General features: G+C 36.8%; 1 protein-coding gene across 8 annotated transcripts in view; it reads left to right on the plus strand.

The window, feature by feature from the left end:
* Positions 1 to 13271, plus strand: part of LOC105477982 (Ral GTPase activating protein catalytic subunit alpha 1) — a 275561-nt gene that overhangs the window by 78296 nt on the left and 183994 nt on the right. For all 8 annotated transcript variants that reach the window (XM_011734912.3, XM_011734908.3, XM_024791574.2 and 5 more), the window contains exons 13-16: positions 3327 to 3475; positions 6894 to 7023; positions 8810 to 9047; positions 10224 to 10385. In XM_011734912.3, the coding sequence (XP_011733214.1) occupies positions 3327 to 3475; positions 6894 to 7023; positions 8810 to 9047; positions 10224 to 10385 (679 nt within the window). The remainder of the gene's footprint in view (positions 1 to 3326; positions 3476 to 6893; positions 7024 to 8809; positions 9048 to 10223; positions 10386 to 13271) is intronic.

Consider the following 13271-nt stretch of genomic DNA (forward strand, 5'->3'; position numbering starts at 1 on the left):
GCTTTCCTTGATTATTCCCCCCAATATGTTTTCCAAACTTCTAGATTTCTCTTCTTCCTCAGGAACACCAATTATTCTTAGATTTGGTTGTTTAACATAATCCCAGACTTCTTGGAGGCTTTGTTCATATTTTCTTATCTTTTTTCTTTGTCTTTGTTGTGTTGGGTTAATTTGAAGACCTTGTCTTCAAGCTCTGAATTTCTTTTTTCTACTTGTTCAGTTTTATTGCTGAGACTTTCCAGAGCATTTTGCATTTCTATAAGTGTATCCAGTGTTTCCTGAATTTGTTATTGCTTTTTCTTTAAGTTATTTATTTCCTTGAATATTTCTCCCTTCACTTCTTGTATCGTTTTTTGGATTTCCTTGCATTGGGCTTTGCCTTTCTCTGGTGCGTCCCTGATTAGCTTAATAACTAACCTCCTGAATTCTTTTTCAGGTAAATCAGGGATTTATTGGTTTGGATCCATTGCTGAGGAACTAGTGTAATTTTTTGGTGGTGTTAAAGAGCCTTGTTTTGTCATATTACCAAAGTTAGCTTTCTGGTTCCTTCTCATTTGGGTAGGCTCTGTCAGAGGGAAGGTCTAAGGCTGAAGGCTGTTGTTCAGATTCTTTTGTCCCATAGGGTGTTCTTTTGATGTAGTACTCTCCCCCTTTTCCTATGGATGTGGCTTCCTGTGAGCTGAACCGCAGTGGTTGTTGCCTCTCTTCTGTGTCTAGCCACCCAGCAAGTCTACCCAGCTCCAGAGTTTGTCTGCGCAGAGTCGTGTGATGTGAACTGTCTGTGGTTCTCTCAGCTGTGGATACCAGCAGCTGTTCTAGTGGAGGTGGCAGCAGGTGAAATGGACTCTGTGAGAGTTCTTAGCTTTGGTGGTTTAATTGTCTGTTTTTGTGCTGGTTGGCCTCTTGCTGGGAGGTGGCACATTCCAGAAAGCATGAGCTGTAGTAGTATGGAAAGAAACTGATGGTGGGTGGGGCCCTAGATCTTCCAAGAGCATATGCCCTTTGTCTTCGTTTACCAGGGTGGCTAGGGAAGGCCCAGCAGGTGGGGGCAGGGCTAGGTGTGTCTGAGCTCAGACTCTCCTTGGGTGGGTCTTGCTACAGCTGCTGTGAGGGATGGGAGTGAAGTTCCCAGGTCAACGGAGTTGTGTACCTACGAGGATTATGGCCGCCTCTGCTGAGTTATGCAGGTTGTCAGGGAAGTCAGGGAAAGCCGGCAGTCACAGGCCTTACCCAGCTCCCAAGCAATCTGAAGGGCCTGTCTTTCTCCCACCATGCATCCGCCTTAACAACACTAAGTCTGTTTCCAGACAGTGGGCGAGCAGGGCTTGAGAACTTGCCCTGGGCTACCCTCCTCCCAGCTGTGAAAGAAAAGGGCTTTGGTTCTTCCCTTGCCTGTGGAGTCTGCACACCAGATTCACACCCTCCTTTGAGTTCTGGCCAGGAGGCTTCTTGCCTGGTTCAAATTGTTACAGAGTTCAGCTGGAGACTTCCTTCTCCTTGTGGCATTTTCCACGCACCTCTGGCTGCCATCCCAAAGGATCCCTGTGGTGCCAGGCAAGAATGGCCTGCCTGGGGACCCAGCGAGGTCCCAGGGCCTTTCCCACTGCTTTCTCTACCCCTGTATTTCCCTCAGCTCTCTAAATTTACTCCACTCCAGATAAGGTCAGAAATTTCTCCCACAAACTCGACCTTCAGTTTCCCCAGTGGGTGTATGTTTTTGGGAGAGGAGGATCTCCCTTTCCCACTTCTGCAATTTGGGAACTCACAGCATTTGGAGTGTCTCCCGGGTCCAGCAGGAGCAGTCCGCTTCCTTCAGAGGGTCTGTGGATCCTTTTGGGATTGCTGATTTGTTCTTGAAGTTGTTCTGGAGGTAAAATTCATGATGTGAGCCTACTCATGCTGCTCTGTCTGTCAAAGTCGGAGCTGCAATTTAGTTCTGCCTCCCGTCAGCCATGATGATGTCTCTCCCAATCTTTGTTCATTCTTAATTGTATTTTAAGTTAGGATTTGATCTGCAAAAGATTGGGGCTGGGGGAGACCTGTTCTTTTGCTACAGGTAGTGTGAGAAGCTCTGCTCCACATACTGTGGCTGTTTTTCAGCATCCTTTTCCACTGCTTTTCCTCTGGTTTACTTCACTCTATACTCCTTGCTTTTCCTCAAGAATGTTAGGCAGGCTCTCACATCAGGTCCTTTGAACTTGATTTTCCTCTTTTTCCGAAATACTATTCTCTCAGACAGGAACATAGCTCCATTTGTCTTTTCCTTTTCAGTTTGCTGATATTTATTATCTACCACCCACTCTTCCTTTTATGCTTACTGGGCCCCTCAGATCAATGGGATGAGAGTGAGCACCCTTGTCTTATTCTTGGCTTTTTGTGATATTTCTCAGGTTCTGGTACTATGTATATACATTTTTTATACTTTTTTTATAAATGCTCTTTTTTATGTTAATGAATGTTTGCTTTTTTCTTAGTTTACTAAAAATTGTTTTCAGTCATAAGTGTTGAATGCTTTTTCTGCATACATAGTGATAATCATACTTTTTTCCATTTTAATATTTTGATGGGATATAGTAATAGATTTTTCTAATGGAATCTTTTATCACCAAAACAGATATACAAACATAAAAATAAATAAGAAAAAGAAGATACAGTGTTTTGAACAACTCATTCAGAAGATTCTTCCTGATTTAGATGTCATCTTTTATCCTAAACTATGTGTATTTATTCATTTTTTTTTTCAATTAATTACAGCAATAGAGCTATTATATTAAAGCTTCTCAGTTTAGAAGTACTGTTTTTTAGGCCAGGTGCAGTGGCTCATGCCTGTAATCTCAGCAACTTGGGAAGCCAATGTGGGCGGATCACTTGAGGCCATGAGTTTGAGACCAGCCTGGCCAATATAGCAAAACCCTACCTCTAGTAAAAATACAAAAATTAGCCTGGCGTGGTGGCACACATGCCTGTAATCCCAGCTACTTGGGAGGCTGAGGCAAGAGAATCTGTTGAACCCAGGAGGCAGAGGTTACAGAGAGCCCAAATCATACCCCTGCATTCCAGCCTGGGTGACTAAACAAGACTGTCTCAAAAAAAAAAAAAAAAAAAAAACCTGTTGTTTGCACTGGTTTATTTTCTTTGGGTACCTACTGTTAACTTTATATTTTTCTAGATAAACATAAAAATAGATAGGTTTAATGAGTTTATGTTTCAGTTATTAAGCTTGTGGTAGAATTAACCCACAGTGTGATCAGTGTCTGTTTCTCTTTGAATAAGAAATTTGCCATTGAAATTCCTTTGTGAATAGCTAATGATTTCTTTTGTCTTAGGTGTTTATTATAAACTCATCAAATATATTTCTTCTTGAACCTGCAAATGAAATTAAAAATCTTCTGGATGAGCACACAGATATGTGTAAACGCATTCTTAACATTTATCGGTACATGGTTGTACAAGTATCAATGGACAAAAAGACTTGGTAAAAAAATTTTTTATCCTTTGTGTCTATGTGTTTTTTATTGTGTACACAGGTATAGTAATTTTTAGAGAAATAGTGTCTGTGAAGAGGGCTTGTTTAGAATATTATAAGGGCTCCTATTATTGAATAAATATAAAATTAATCATAGTGACAATAGTTCCTTTCACCTTATCTGAAACATCTTTGTTCAGACTTCCACAAGACCCCTTGGACTATCTTCCTGAAGTGAGCATATAATGGCCTCATCCTCCTCAACCCCTAAGGAATTAATACATGCATACAAACGTATATGAGTAAATGAAGTTTACTTGTATGTGAATGAGTTAATGAATAAGTTGATGATTGACTGAATGCCTGAATCCTTCATCTGGCATTCAGAGCTGTATACCGTCAGGCCCTGCCTACTTTTCCTGTCTGAAGTCTAACCTCCAACTTTCAGGATAAGATCCTGCTTTCTAGCTTTATCAAGTTTCTCTTCCCTGGGCACCTTCTGAACTTTCCTTTAGAATGCCTAATTCTGCTATTTTTCCTATTGTCACCATAACTGTCCCTTAGATTCACCTTCCTGTTTCTATATATCCTTACTTAAATTTTTTTCTTCTCTTGTTTCCATTTTATATTTGTACTTCTGTATAGTTCTTATGAAAACTTTCTTGATCCCTAAAATACTTGTGTAAATGTCTGTTTATCACCATAGAACCGAGAACCCCTAGAAGGTATTTACAGGTTGTCTTATTTTTATATTTCCTACATTTCTGAGTATAGTACATTATATATCATTGGTGCTCTATAAATACTTTTCTAATTGATTGGAAAAATAGACCTTTTGGGGATATGCAGTTCTGCAGTTTTTGTAAAAATGAAATGTTTATCATAAAATTCAAACAAAGAAAAGTTTAAAATAAGAAAAAAGCTCAGAGGTTCACTCTCTAGAGATGTTAGTGATGTTTGTGCTTTGGTGAATATCTAGCTCATCAAACCACACACAGTTATATAGTATTATACCATATATATATGCCATAATTTTCTTAACCAGTCCTCTACTGATGGGCATGTAGTTATTTCTCTTTGTTTTGGGGCAAAGAGAGGACAATGAACATTCTTACATATATTTCATTTTCCTCTACAGTGACAAAACATAAATTAGGCATATGCTTTGAGTAAGTATTCCTAATTTTTTTAAGAAATAAGACTGATTAGTCAAAGCATATGCCTAATTCATGTATAAAATGGCTTTATATTTTGAAAAGATTCTTTACTAACAGTATTAATAGAATTGCATGTAGAAGTAGTTATTATTGTTAACACATTTGGGACAATTATTTGTGCCACGTAGCTTTCTAAGCACTTTACACATATTTTCTTACTTAATTCTTTTTTTTTTTTTTTTTTTTGAGACGGAGTCTTGCTCTGTCACCCAGGCTGGAGTGCAGTGGCCGGATCTCAGCTCACTGCAAGCTCCGCCTCCCGGGTTTACGCCGTTCTCCTGCCTCAGCCTCCCGAGTAGCTGGGACTACAGGCGCCCGCCACCTCGCCCGGCTAGTTTTTTTTTGTATTTTTTAGTAGAGACGGGGTTTCACCGTGTTAGCCGGGATCGTCTCTCGATCTCCTGGCCTCGTGATCCGCCCGTCTCGGCCTCCCTCTTACTTAATTCTTACAGCACCCTATGATACAGATAATACTGGGAAGTTAAGTAACTTGTCCTTGTTCACACAGCTATTGAGCAGTGAACAGAGATTTGAACTATAGTTTTTCTGACTTCAGAGCCCAAGTTATTATTAGCCAGTAACTATACTACATTGGACAATTCTTTTGTTAGTCCTTTTTTTTCTTTCTGTATACTTTGAATCATTGATGAGCCAGATTATAGTGACTACCTTGCTATATAGAAAACAATTTTAGAATTTTTGTTAATTTTTTAACTTCCCTTGAAGTAATAGCATTTTGGGAGGTTTTTCATATATTTTACATTGAATTTTTATATTGAGAGAGACGGTTTCGCTATGTTGCCCAGGCTGTTCTTGAGCTCCTGAGCTGAAGTGATCTACCTGCCTTGAGGTCCTAAAGTGCTGGGATTACAGGTGTGAGCTACCACACCTGGCCAGAATTTGTAAAACTTTATTAATTAAAATCATTTTTATCATATTACAAAGTGAAAAGATTGTATGATTTATGAGTGAGTTATGGTTTGACAACAAATAAGATTTATTTGGAAAATCTATGCTTTATTGCATTTGTAGTTGATTTCAAATAGCTTTTTATTTCATGTAGCTAAGCTGGAAGCATAAGGTTACAAATGTGGCACCTTTGATTTTTATTCTGTGAATAAATACATACATTTATTTGCTAATATGTCCAAGATATTTTTAATGTAGTGATAGTTTTCTGTTTGATTCTACTCTGACTTCTCAGAAGAACCATGACATCTAGATCTAGGATCTGTTGCTACCCCTTCCACATTTCTCACAGTAACTGTTCCATGTATCACGATGCCTGGAATAGACTTGCAAAATAACCAGAAGGGGGGAGGATGTGATAGAGAATTGGGCTGATATACCCAACTGAAAGTCCCTTGTTAGCCTCTTTTTTATATGTGGTTGAATCAAGTTTTGAAATATCAGTGTAAATAAGGTAGTTTTATGGTTTTAATAATAAGCATCTAAGTGAAAGAGACAAGGTAAGGATAATAATAGAATTGGTTCAACTTGCAGTACAGACAAAAAATTAAAGATTAAAAAATGGCATAATGAAAAGAGTGGAAAGAAACAATAGAGTAATGGCCCTTGATTAATTATCAAGCTCACTGCAGACTCAAACTCCTAGGCTCAAGTGATCCCCCCACCTCAGCCTCCTGAGTAGCTGAGACTATAGGCATATGCCACCACACCCAGCTAATTTTTTTTTTTTTTTTTAAGAAACAGCTCTTGCTATGTTGCCCAGTCTTCTTTGTGATCTATTAATTAAGATGTCATCTAATTTCTGAAATTGAGATTGGTATGATTCTGAATATGTAGTTATTCTCCATATTATAAAGATGGATTTGATTGGATTCCATCTGGGTAGAACTATATTGTGTAGATGAGTGTTCTTCAGATAGCTCCTTAAGATTGCTACTTGATTTGTGGTTGGGGAGACGGGAGCATTCTCCACATTATCACTTCCGATTCCTCAGCTTTTGAATAGGTTTTTATTTGATGAGAGGATATTGTGGCTGATAAATGATTTTAAATGATTGATGTTGATATATAAAATGGAATTTTAATTTTTAATATTTAAGGAACTCCAAAAATTTGAAATTGTCTTTCAAAGATGTTTGATATTTGAGTTTTTATAAGAAGTATATATCTGAAAGTTAACTGTAAGTTAAACAAATGCAAACATATGCAAGAAGGAAACATTAATCAATCTTTATTTTAAGGGAACAGATGCTGCTTGTGTTGCTCAGAGTCACGGAGTCTGTACTGAAGATGCCATCACAAGCTTTTCTACAGTTCCAAGGGAAAAAAAATATGACCTTGGCAGGTCGACTTGCAGGACCACTTTTCCAGGCAATAAAAATAAATAAATAGATGAATAACTGGATAGATAGGGTTTTTTGTTTTGTTTTGTTTTGTTGTTGTTGTTGTTGTTTGTGTGTCTTTTGAGATTCATTGAACCCTGAACTTGTTACCAGGAAAAAAATGTTTTAAATTAGAGATTATTTCTTATTTATTAAGGGATCTTTTGTAGAGCTAACTTAAAAGTTGCTTATCTAAATAAGCTATTTGCCCTACATACAACCTAGTATGAGTGGAGGTAATATCAGATCTGTGAACAAGCAGGCTAATGATATTTATTTTATCTCTTGTGTGGTATACATAATGTGTGGTTGCAAAAACCTGGCAGTGTTTTAGGGATAATGACCTGACTGCTTTATGAGTTTCCATATCTCTGGGACTACTAGGAAAAACTGTCTTTTTATGTTATTCTGTAATAAAAAACAATAAATAATTAAGATTGATTCTTATCATGCTTTCTTTCAATAAGACTTTATTATCCTCCCTTCTCAATTGGTGGTAGTTTGATTACACAGAAATTCTATATTGTTTTTTAAATCTGAGGATAGAGTGTTGACTTGAAATGTATTATGGATTCTTTGAAAAATAGAAAACAAAATATTGTTTTTTAAGATGATACATGAAATACAAATACATGATTCTTAATGTCAAAGGTAAAAGCTGTCTCAGATCTAATTCTTGGCCATGAGTGTAGCCATTTAAATTGGTTGGAGTTTTTTTTTTCATATATTAGCCATTTACCTAAAATTATATGCTGGTGTTGAACAGTCCTTTAAAACCAGCTACATGTATCATCTAAACTCCTCTTAACTTCATTAACCATTTTTTGTTTTTTCATTCAAGTTTACCCATTGTTAGAGCTAACCTGATGGTGGGAGCTACAGGAAGATAAAATTTTATCTTGCTATGTGAAACAACTTTTTTTTGTAGTCTGAGTATTAAAGTAGTCTTTTATTTTTTTTGGTAGTCTTTTTTTTTTGTAGTCTGAGCATTAAATTAAAGATAGATTGGGAGGTCACTAGTTACTACAGGTCTGTACTTAAACTCTGTTCATTTTCCTCTTTACATTTCAGGTATGAATTTATGTGAATTCCTTTCTAAATGTTGTAGAATTAAGCTTTTGAGAATCTTTATTTTATGACTTGTTTCTTCAATCAGAGGACATGTCTTTAGTAGAAATCCGCAAAATCTCAGGGGGTACTGGCTAATCAGTTTCTGTCCTTTTATGAATTTTTTTATCCTGTGATCAGATTTATTACAGAATGCTTTTAATTTAAAATTTAATTTCAATCTTTACATATACATTTTCAAAAATACATTTGATTAAGTTAAATATATCTCTATTATGTTGTTTCTTTATATTATTAAAAAACATTTTCGAGTTGTGGTTAGTGATTTCCATCCTTAATTTGGGAATGTAAGTTTTGGTTTTTTAGTTCAGTAACTCAACATTTTCAACACTTGAAAGTATGGAGACTATTTTTTAAATAGTATTTATTTAACATTAATGTAATGCAGCATAAGAGACAATTATAGATTTAGGGAGATTCCTTTTTAGTTTAGATTGCTGGATGTTGGGAGTTGGCAGTTGTTGAAATGAAATTTATAGTAGATTCTGACAATTACATGAATTGCTTTTACAAGTATTATCTACTAAAAAAAGCATGAGATTTTAAATTTTGCTTGTTTTTAAGTATTTTTTAAAGAATTGAGTATCTGATTTTGAAGTCACACACTAAACACATCTTACTGTTATTTCTGATATTTGTCTTTGTAGACCCTTATAGTTGCCTGGATCAAAGCAAACCTAAATGTGTATATCTCCCGAGAACTTTGGGATGACTTACTGTCAGTATTGTCATCGTTGACCTATTGGGAAGAGTTGGCCACTGAGTGGTCACTGACTATGGAGACATTAACTAAAGTTTTAGCTAGGAATTTATATAGTTTGGATCTCAGTGATTTACCATTGGATAAGCTGAGTGAACAGAAACAAAAAAAGCACAAAGGGAAAGGTAAGAATTGTTCATAGAGATGCTTTATATAAATTTGTTTAAATAATTGAGTCAGGGAAAACCATTCCAGGGAGAGGGTGAGGGTGAAATAAGTAGAATCTTAAATATTTTATTTTTAAGAATTAAACAAAATGAAAATGTATAAAATACGATTCCTTTTTATCATAAGCAGTTTTTTCTTAGAACTGAGAAGGTTTCATGTTACTCTATTTAAAATGTACATAATGATTATTTTAAAAATGGTTTTTGAAAGCACTTACTTAGTTTTAACTAAAAGCAAACATTCCCTAGACATGAAATATGTGTCTGTCTAATGTTAAAAGGGAGTGGGGCAGTAGTGTAATGATAATATCATTAATATACGTTTTTTAAAAACTCAGTTTGTTAGGATTTTGCCCTTTTTTTTTTTTTTCCCCCCCAAGACAGGGCCTCACTCTGTTGCCTAGGCTAGAGTATAGTAGCACAATGATGGCATACTGCAGCCTCGACCTCCCAGGCTCAAGGGATCCCCCTGCCTCAGCTTCCCAAGTAGCTGGGACTACAGGCATATGCCACCGTGCTCAGCTAAATTTTTTTGTTTGTATTTCTTGTAGCGACATGGTTTCACCATATTATCCAGGCTAGTCTTGAACTCCTGGGCTCAAACAATTTGCCCACCTCCACCTCCCAAAGTGCTGGGATTACAGGTGTGAGCTACTACACCCAGCCAGTATTTTACATGGTTAAATATTAGTTGTTAGCTAGAGTTTACATCTAAGTCACATTTCATACTTTTGTCCAGGGTATTATGTGCTCAAACTACTTTTTCCTGGACTATATTTCCCAAATGGCTATTATTGGCAGATTAGAGATTTATTAACCATCACCGCAGGATGGGTTTTGTTTAGCACATTTCCTGTCTTTTTTTCTTGTCTAAATGTTTCATTCCAAAGCAAGTGGGTGGCAGAGAATTTCTAATAGCTTATTGCTAATGGTGTAATTTTAAAATTCTGCATCAGTTTTGGGATATGATTTATACCTAAAGTGAAGCTCATAAAAGCCTTACAGTACATAGCGTTTTATCTTACTACTTTATAATTTATGTAAGCAAACCTAAGACTCTGAGGCAAGGTAGCACACATAACTTGATTATTGATCAAGTAACAGTATATTGAGATTGAAAATCTACATTTCTAGGAGTTGGACATGAATTTCAGAAAGTTTCAGTTGACAAGTCATTTTCTAGAGGATGGAGTCGTGATCAGCCTGGCCAAGCCCCAATGAGACAGAGGAGTGCAACAACCACTGGTTCTCCAGGAACCGAAAAGGCGAGGAGTATAGTACGGCAAAAAACTGTTGGTATGTACTCTTGAAAATCATGAGAATGGTACAGGGCGCTACATTTATAGTCCCTGGTAACAATTTATATCAATATATCATTTTTCTTACCAGTTGATTGTTGTGAAATGAAAAACTGCCATAGCAAAGCCGTTTTTCCAGAAGTACTCAGAGTCTTGTTATATCCTATGTTATCCCTTTATGCTATTAAGATTTATCAGACATTATGTGGTTTGTTTTACTGTAGAGAGCCGTAATTTTAAAATGTTATTTTACAGAATTGAAGGATTAGAACTGTGATTCACTTTACAGAACTCAAGCATTAACTGGTATAGTTTCATTAAAGGAATTTGCTCACAAATATGGAAAATTAGGGTAGCTAATTTCCAGTGCTACATTTATATAGTAGATTAGTTTCACGAACTTCCAACAAGAATCTCATTTTCTCTGCTGGCAGACAGCTGAGGCCAACATGGAGTCTATTCCTGAGTTTCTTGCTGCCTTTAACAAAAATGGAAGAACGTTCTATAACCTGGGAAACAGCAACAAAGGAACAATGTTGGGAACAATTTCTGGGCATAAAATCGCACAGCATACTGTGGAATTAGCTACCATCTCATTTCTTTTTCTCAGAGGTTTATAAACTTGGCTGAATTATAGTAGAAAGAGAACTGTAATGAGAAACAAGGAGGGCTTTTTCCTAATCTCTTTTCTTACTTCTCTTTGATCACTACATAGCTAGGTAACCCTGGACAGTCTACCAAATGTTTGTAGGCTTTTTTAAAAAGAGAGATCTCACTCTGTTGCCTTTGTTAGATCGTAGCTCACTGCAGCCCTGGACTCCTGGGCTCAAAGTGATCCTACCTCATCCCTCCCCTGAGCCTCTTGAGTAGCTGGGACTATAGGCGCATGCCACCATGCCAGGCTAACTTTATTTTCATAGAGACAGGGTCTTGCTATGTTGCCCAGGCTGGTCTTCAGTTCCTGGCCTTAAGTAGTCCCCTCACTTTGGCCTCCCAGAGTGCTGAGATTACAGGTGCGAGCCATGGCACCCAGCCTTTTCTAGGCTTTTTAAGTACTTCAGCTGTGTAGTGGGAATGATAATACTGCCCATTCCTGAAACAAAATTGCCTGAAGTTATTCCAGGGTTTACAATCAGTGCTTCTATGGAAAGAGAATTTTCCATGGGAATGTATCTGCATTTAATGGTAATCAGTGAAAAACACTTAATTTTAGAGAAATTTAAAGTCATTATTGTAAGGATACATCTTGTATAAAAAATTAGGTTCTAAAGTGTTAAGAATTATGGTTTGAAAGGAAGAAACAACTAGAAAGAAAATAAGAGAGTAAAGATTTTAAAAATTAAAATACATGGTTAATGTAAAATCCTTTAAAAGGATAACATATTCAGAATTGTCTTATGCTTTTAAAATAAGCATAGAATTACATTGATTGTATGTTCCAAGCTAGAATAATAAGACAATATATAAGGAAAAAGTTATTGTAGTATGAAAATGAATATAATGGGAATTTTACTATAAAATTACTTTTTGGAATCCTAAGGAAAATGATTATATTTGAAATGCCTTCCTTCATTTTATATTAATGTCACAATTATAGAAAATATTTGTGTATTAAGAAGAAATTGTTGGCTGGGTGCGGTGGCTCACGCCTGTAATCCCAGCACTTTGGGAGGCTGAAGCGTGCGGATCATGAGGTCAGGAGTTCAAGACCAGCCTGACCAACATGCTGAAACCCCGTCTCTACTAAAAATACAAAAAAAATTAGCCGAGTGTGGTGGCATGTGCCTGTAAGCCCAGCTACTCGGGAGGCTGAGGTAGGAGAATCGCTTGAACCCGGGAGGCAAAGGTTGCAGTGAGCAGACATCAAGCCACTGCACTCCAGCCTCGGGCAACAGAGGGAGACTCTATCTCAAAAAAAAAAGAAGAAATTGTTCTTTTAAGTGTAAATTTTTATTTTATTTAAATCTCATCTTTTTTAAAAAGTACATTTTTTTTTCTGATTATAGAAGTAATTTATGCTTAGTGTGGAAAGTAACATTTAGGGAAGCATAAAGACCCATTAGCTGTCTAATGAGAAGTAATCATTGTTAACATGTTGGCATATATCTTTGTAGTCTTTTACATAGCATTTAATGAGTAAAATATTCATGCTGACTTCATAGCTCATGGTGATTACTTTCTAGTTGTACTGATGTCAAAACAGCCTTGTCTGAACTGAACAAGCCTATGAAACAAAGTTAAAGCCTTAAAAATTTGTTGAGAAAGGTACCTGCATAAAGTTCAAAAAAGGGGCAGCAGATTAAATTAGGATGTTCTTTGGACATATTTTTTAAAATTTTTAACATTAGTGTTTTTTTTTCTTTCTGAGACAGAGTCACCTAAGCTAGAGTGCAGAGGTGCAATCTCAGCTCACTGCAGTCTGCCTCCCGGGTTCAAGTGATTCTCCTGACTCAGCCTTCAGTAGCTGGTATTACAGGCACACACCACCACACCCAGCTGATTTTATATTTTTAGTAGGGATGAGATTTAACTATGTTGGCCAGGCTGGTCTTGAACTCCTGACCTCAAGTGATCCACCCGCCTCAGCCTCCCAAAGTGCTGGGTTTAACATTAATTTTTCCAGCCTGGGCAACATGGCAAAACTCTGTCTCTACCAAAAAAAATACAAAAAAGTTAGCCGGGTGTGCTAGCACATGCCTGTAGTGCCAGATACTTGGTGGACTGAGGTAGGAAGATCTCTCGAGCCCAGGAGGTTGAGGTGGCAGTGAGCTGAGATCACACCACTGCACTCCAGCCTGGATGACAAAGTGAGACCCTGTTTCCAAAAAAAAAAAAAAAAAAAAAAATCCATTTTATTTATTTATTTATTTATTTATTTATTAGG

The sequence above is a fragment of the Macaca nemestrina genome, chromosome 7, assembly GCF_043159975.1.
Source record: "Macaca nemestrina isolate mMacNem1 chromosome 7, mMacNem.hap1, whole genome shotgun sequence".
Classification (NCBI taxonomy): domain Eukaryota; kingdom Metazoa; phylum Chordata; class Mammalia; order Primates; family Cercopithecidae; genus Macaca; species Macaca nemestrina.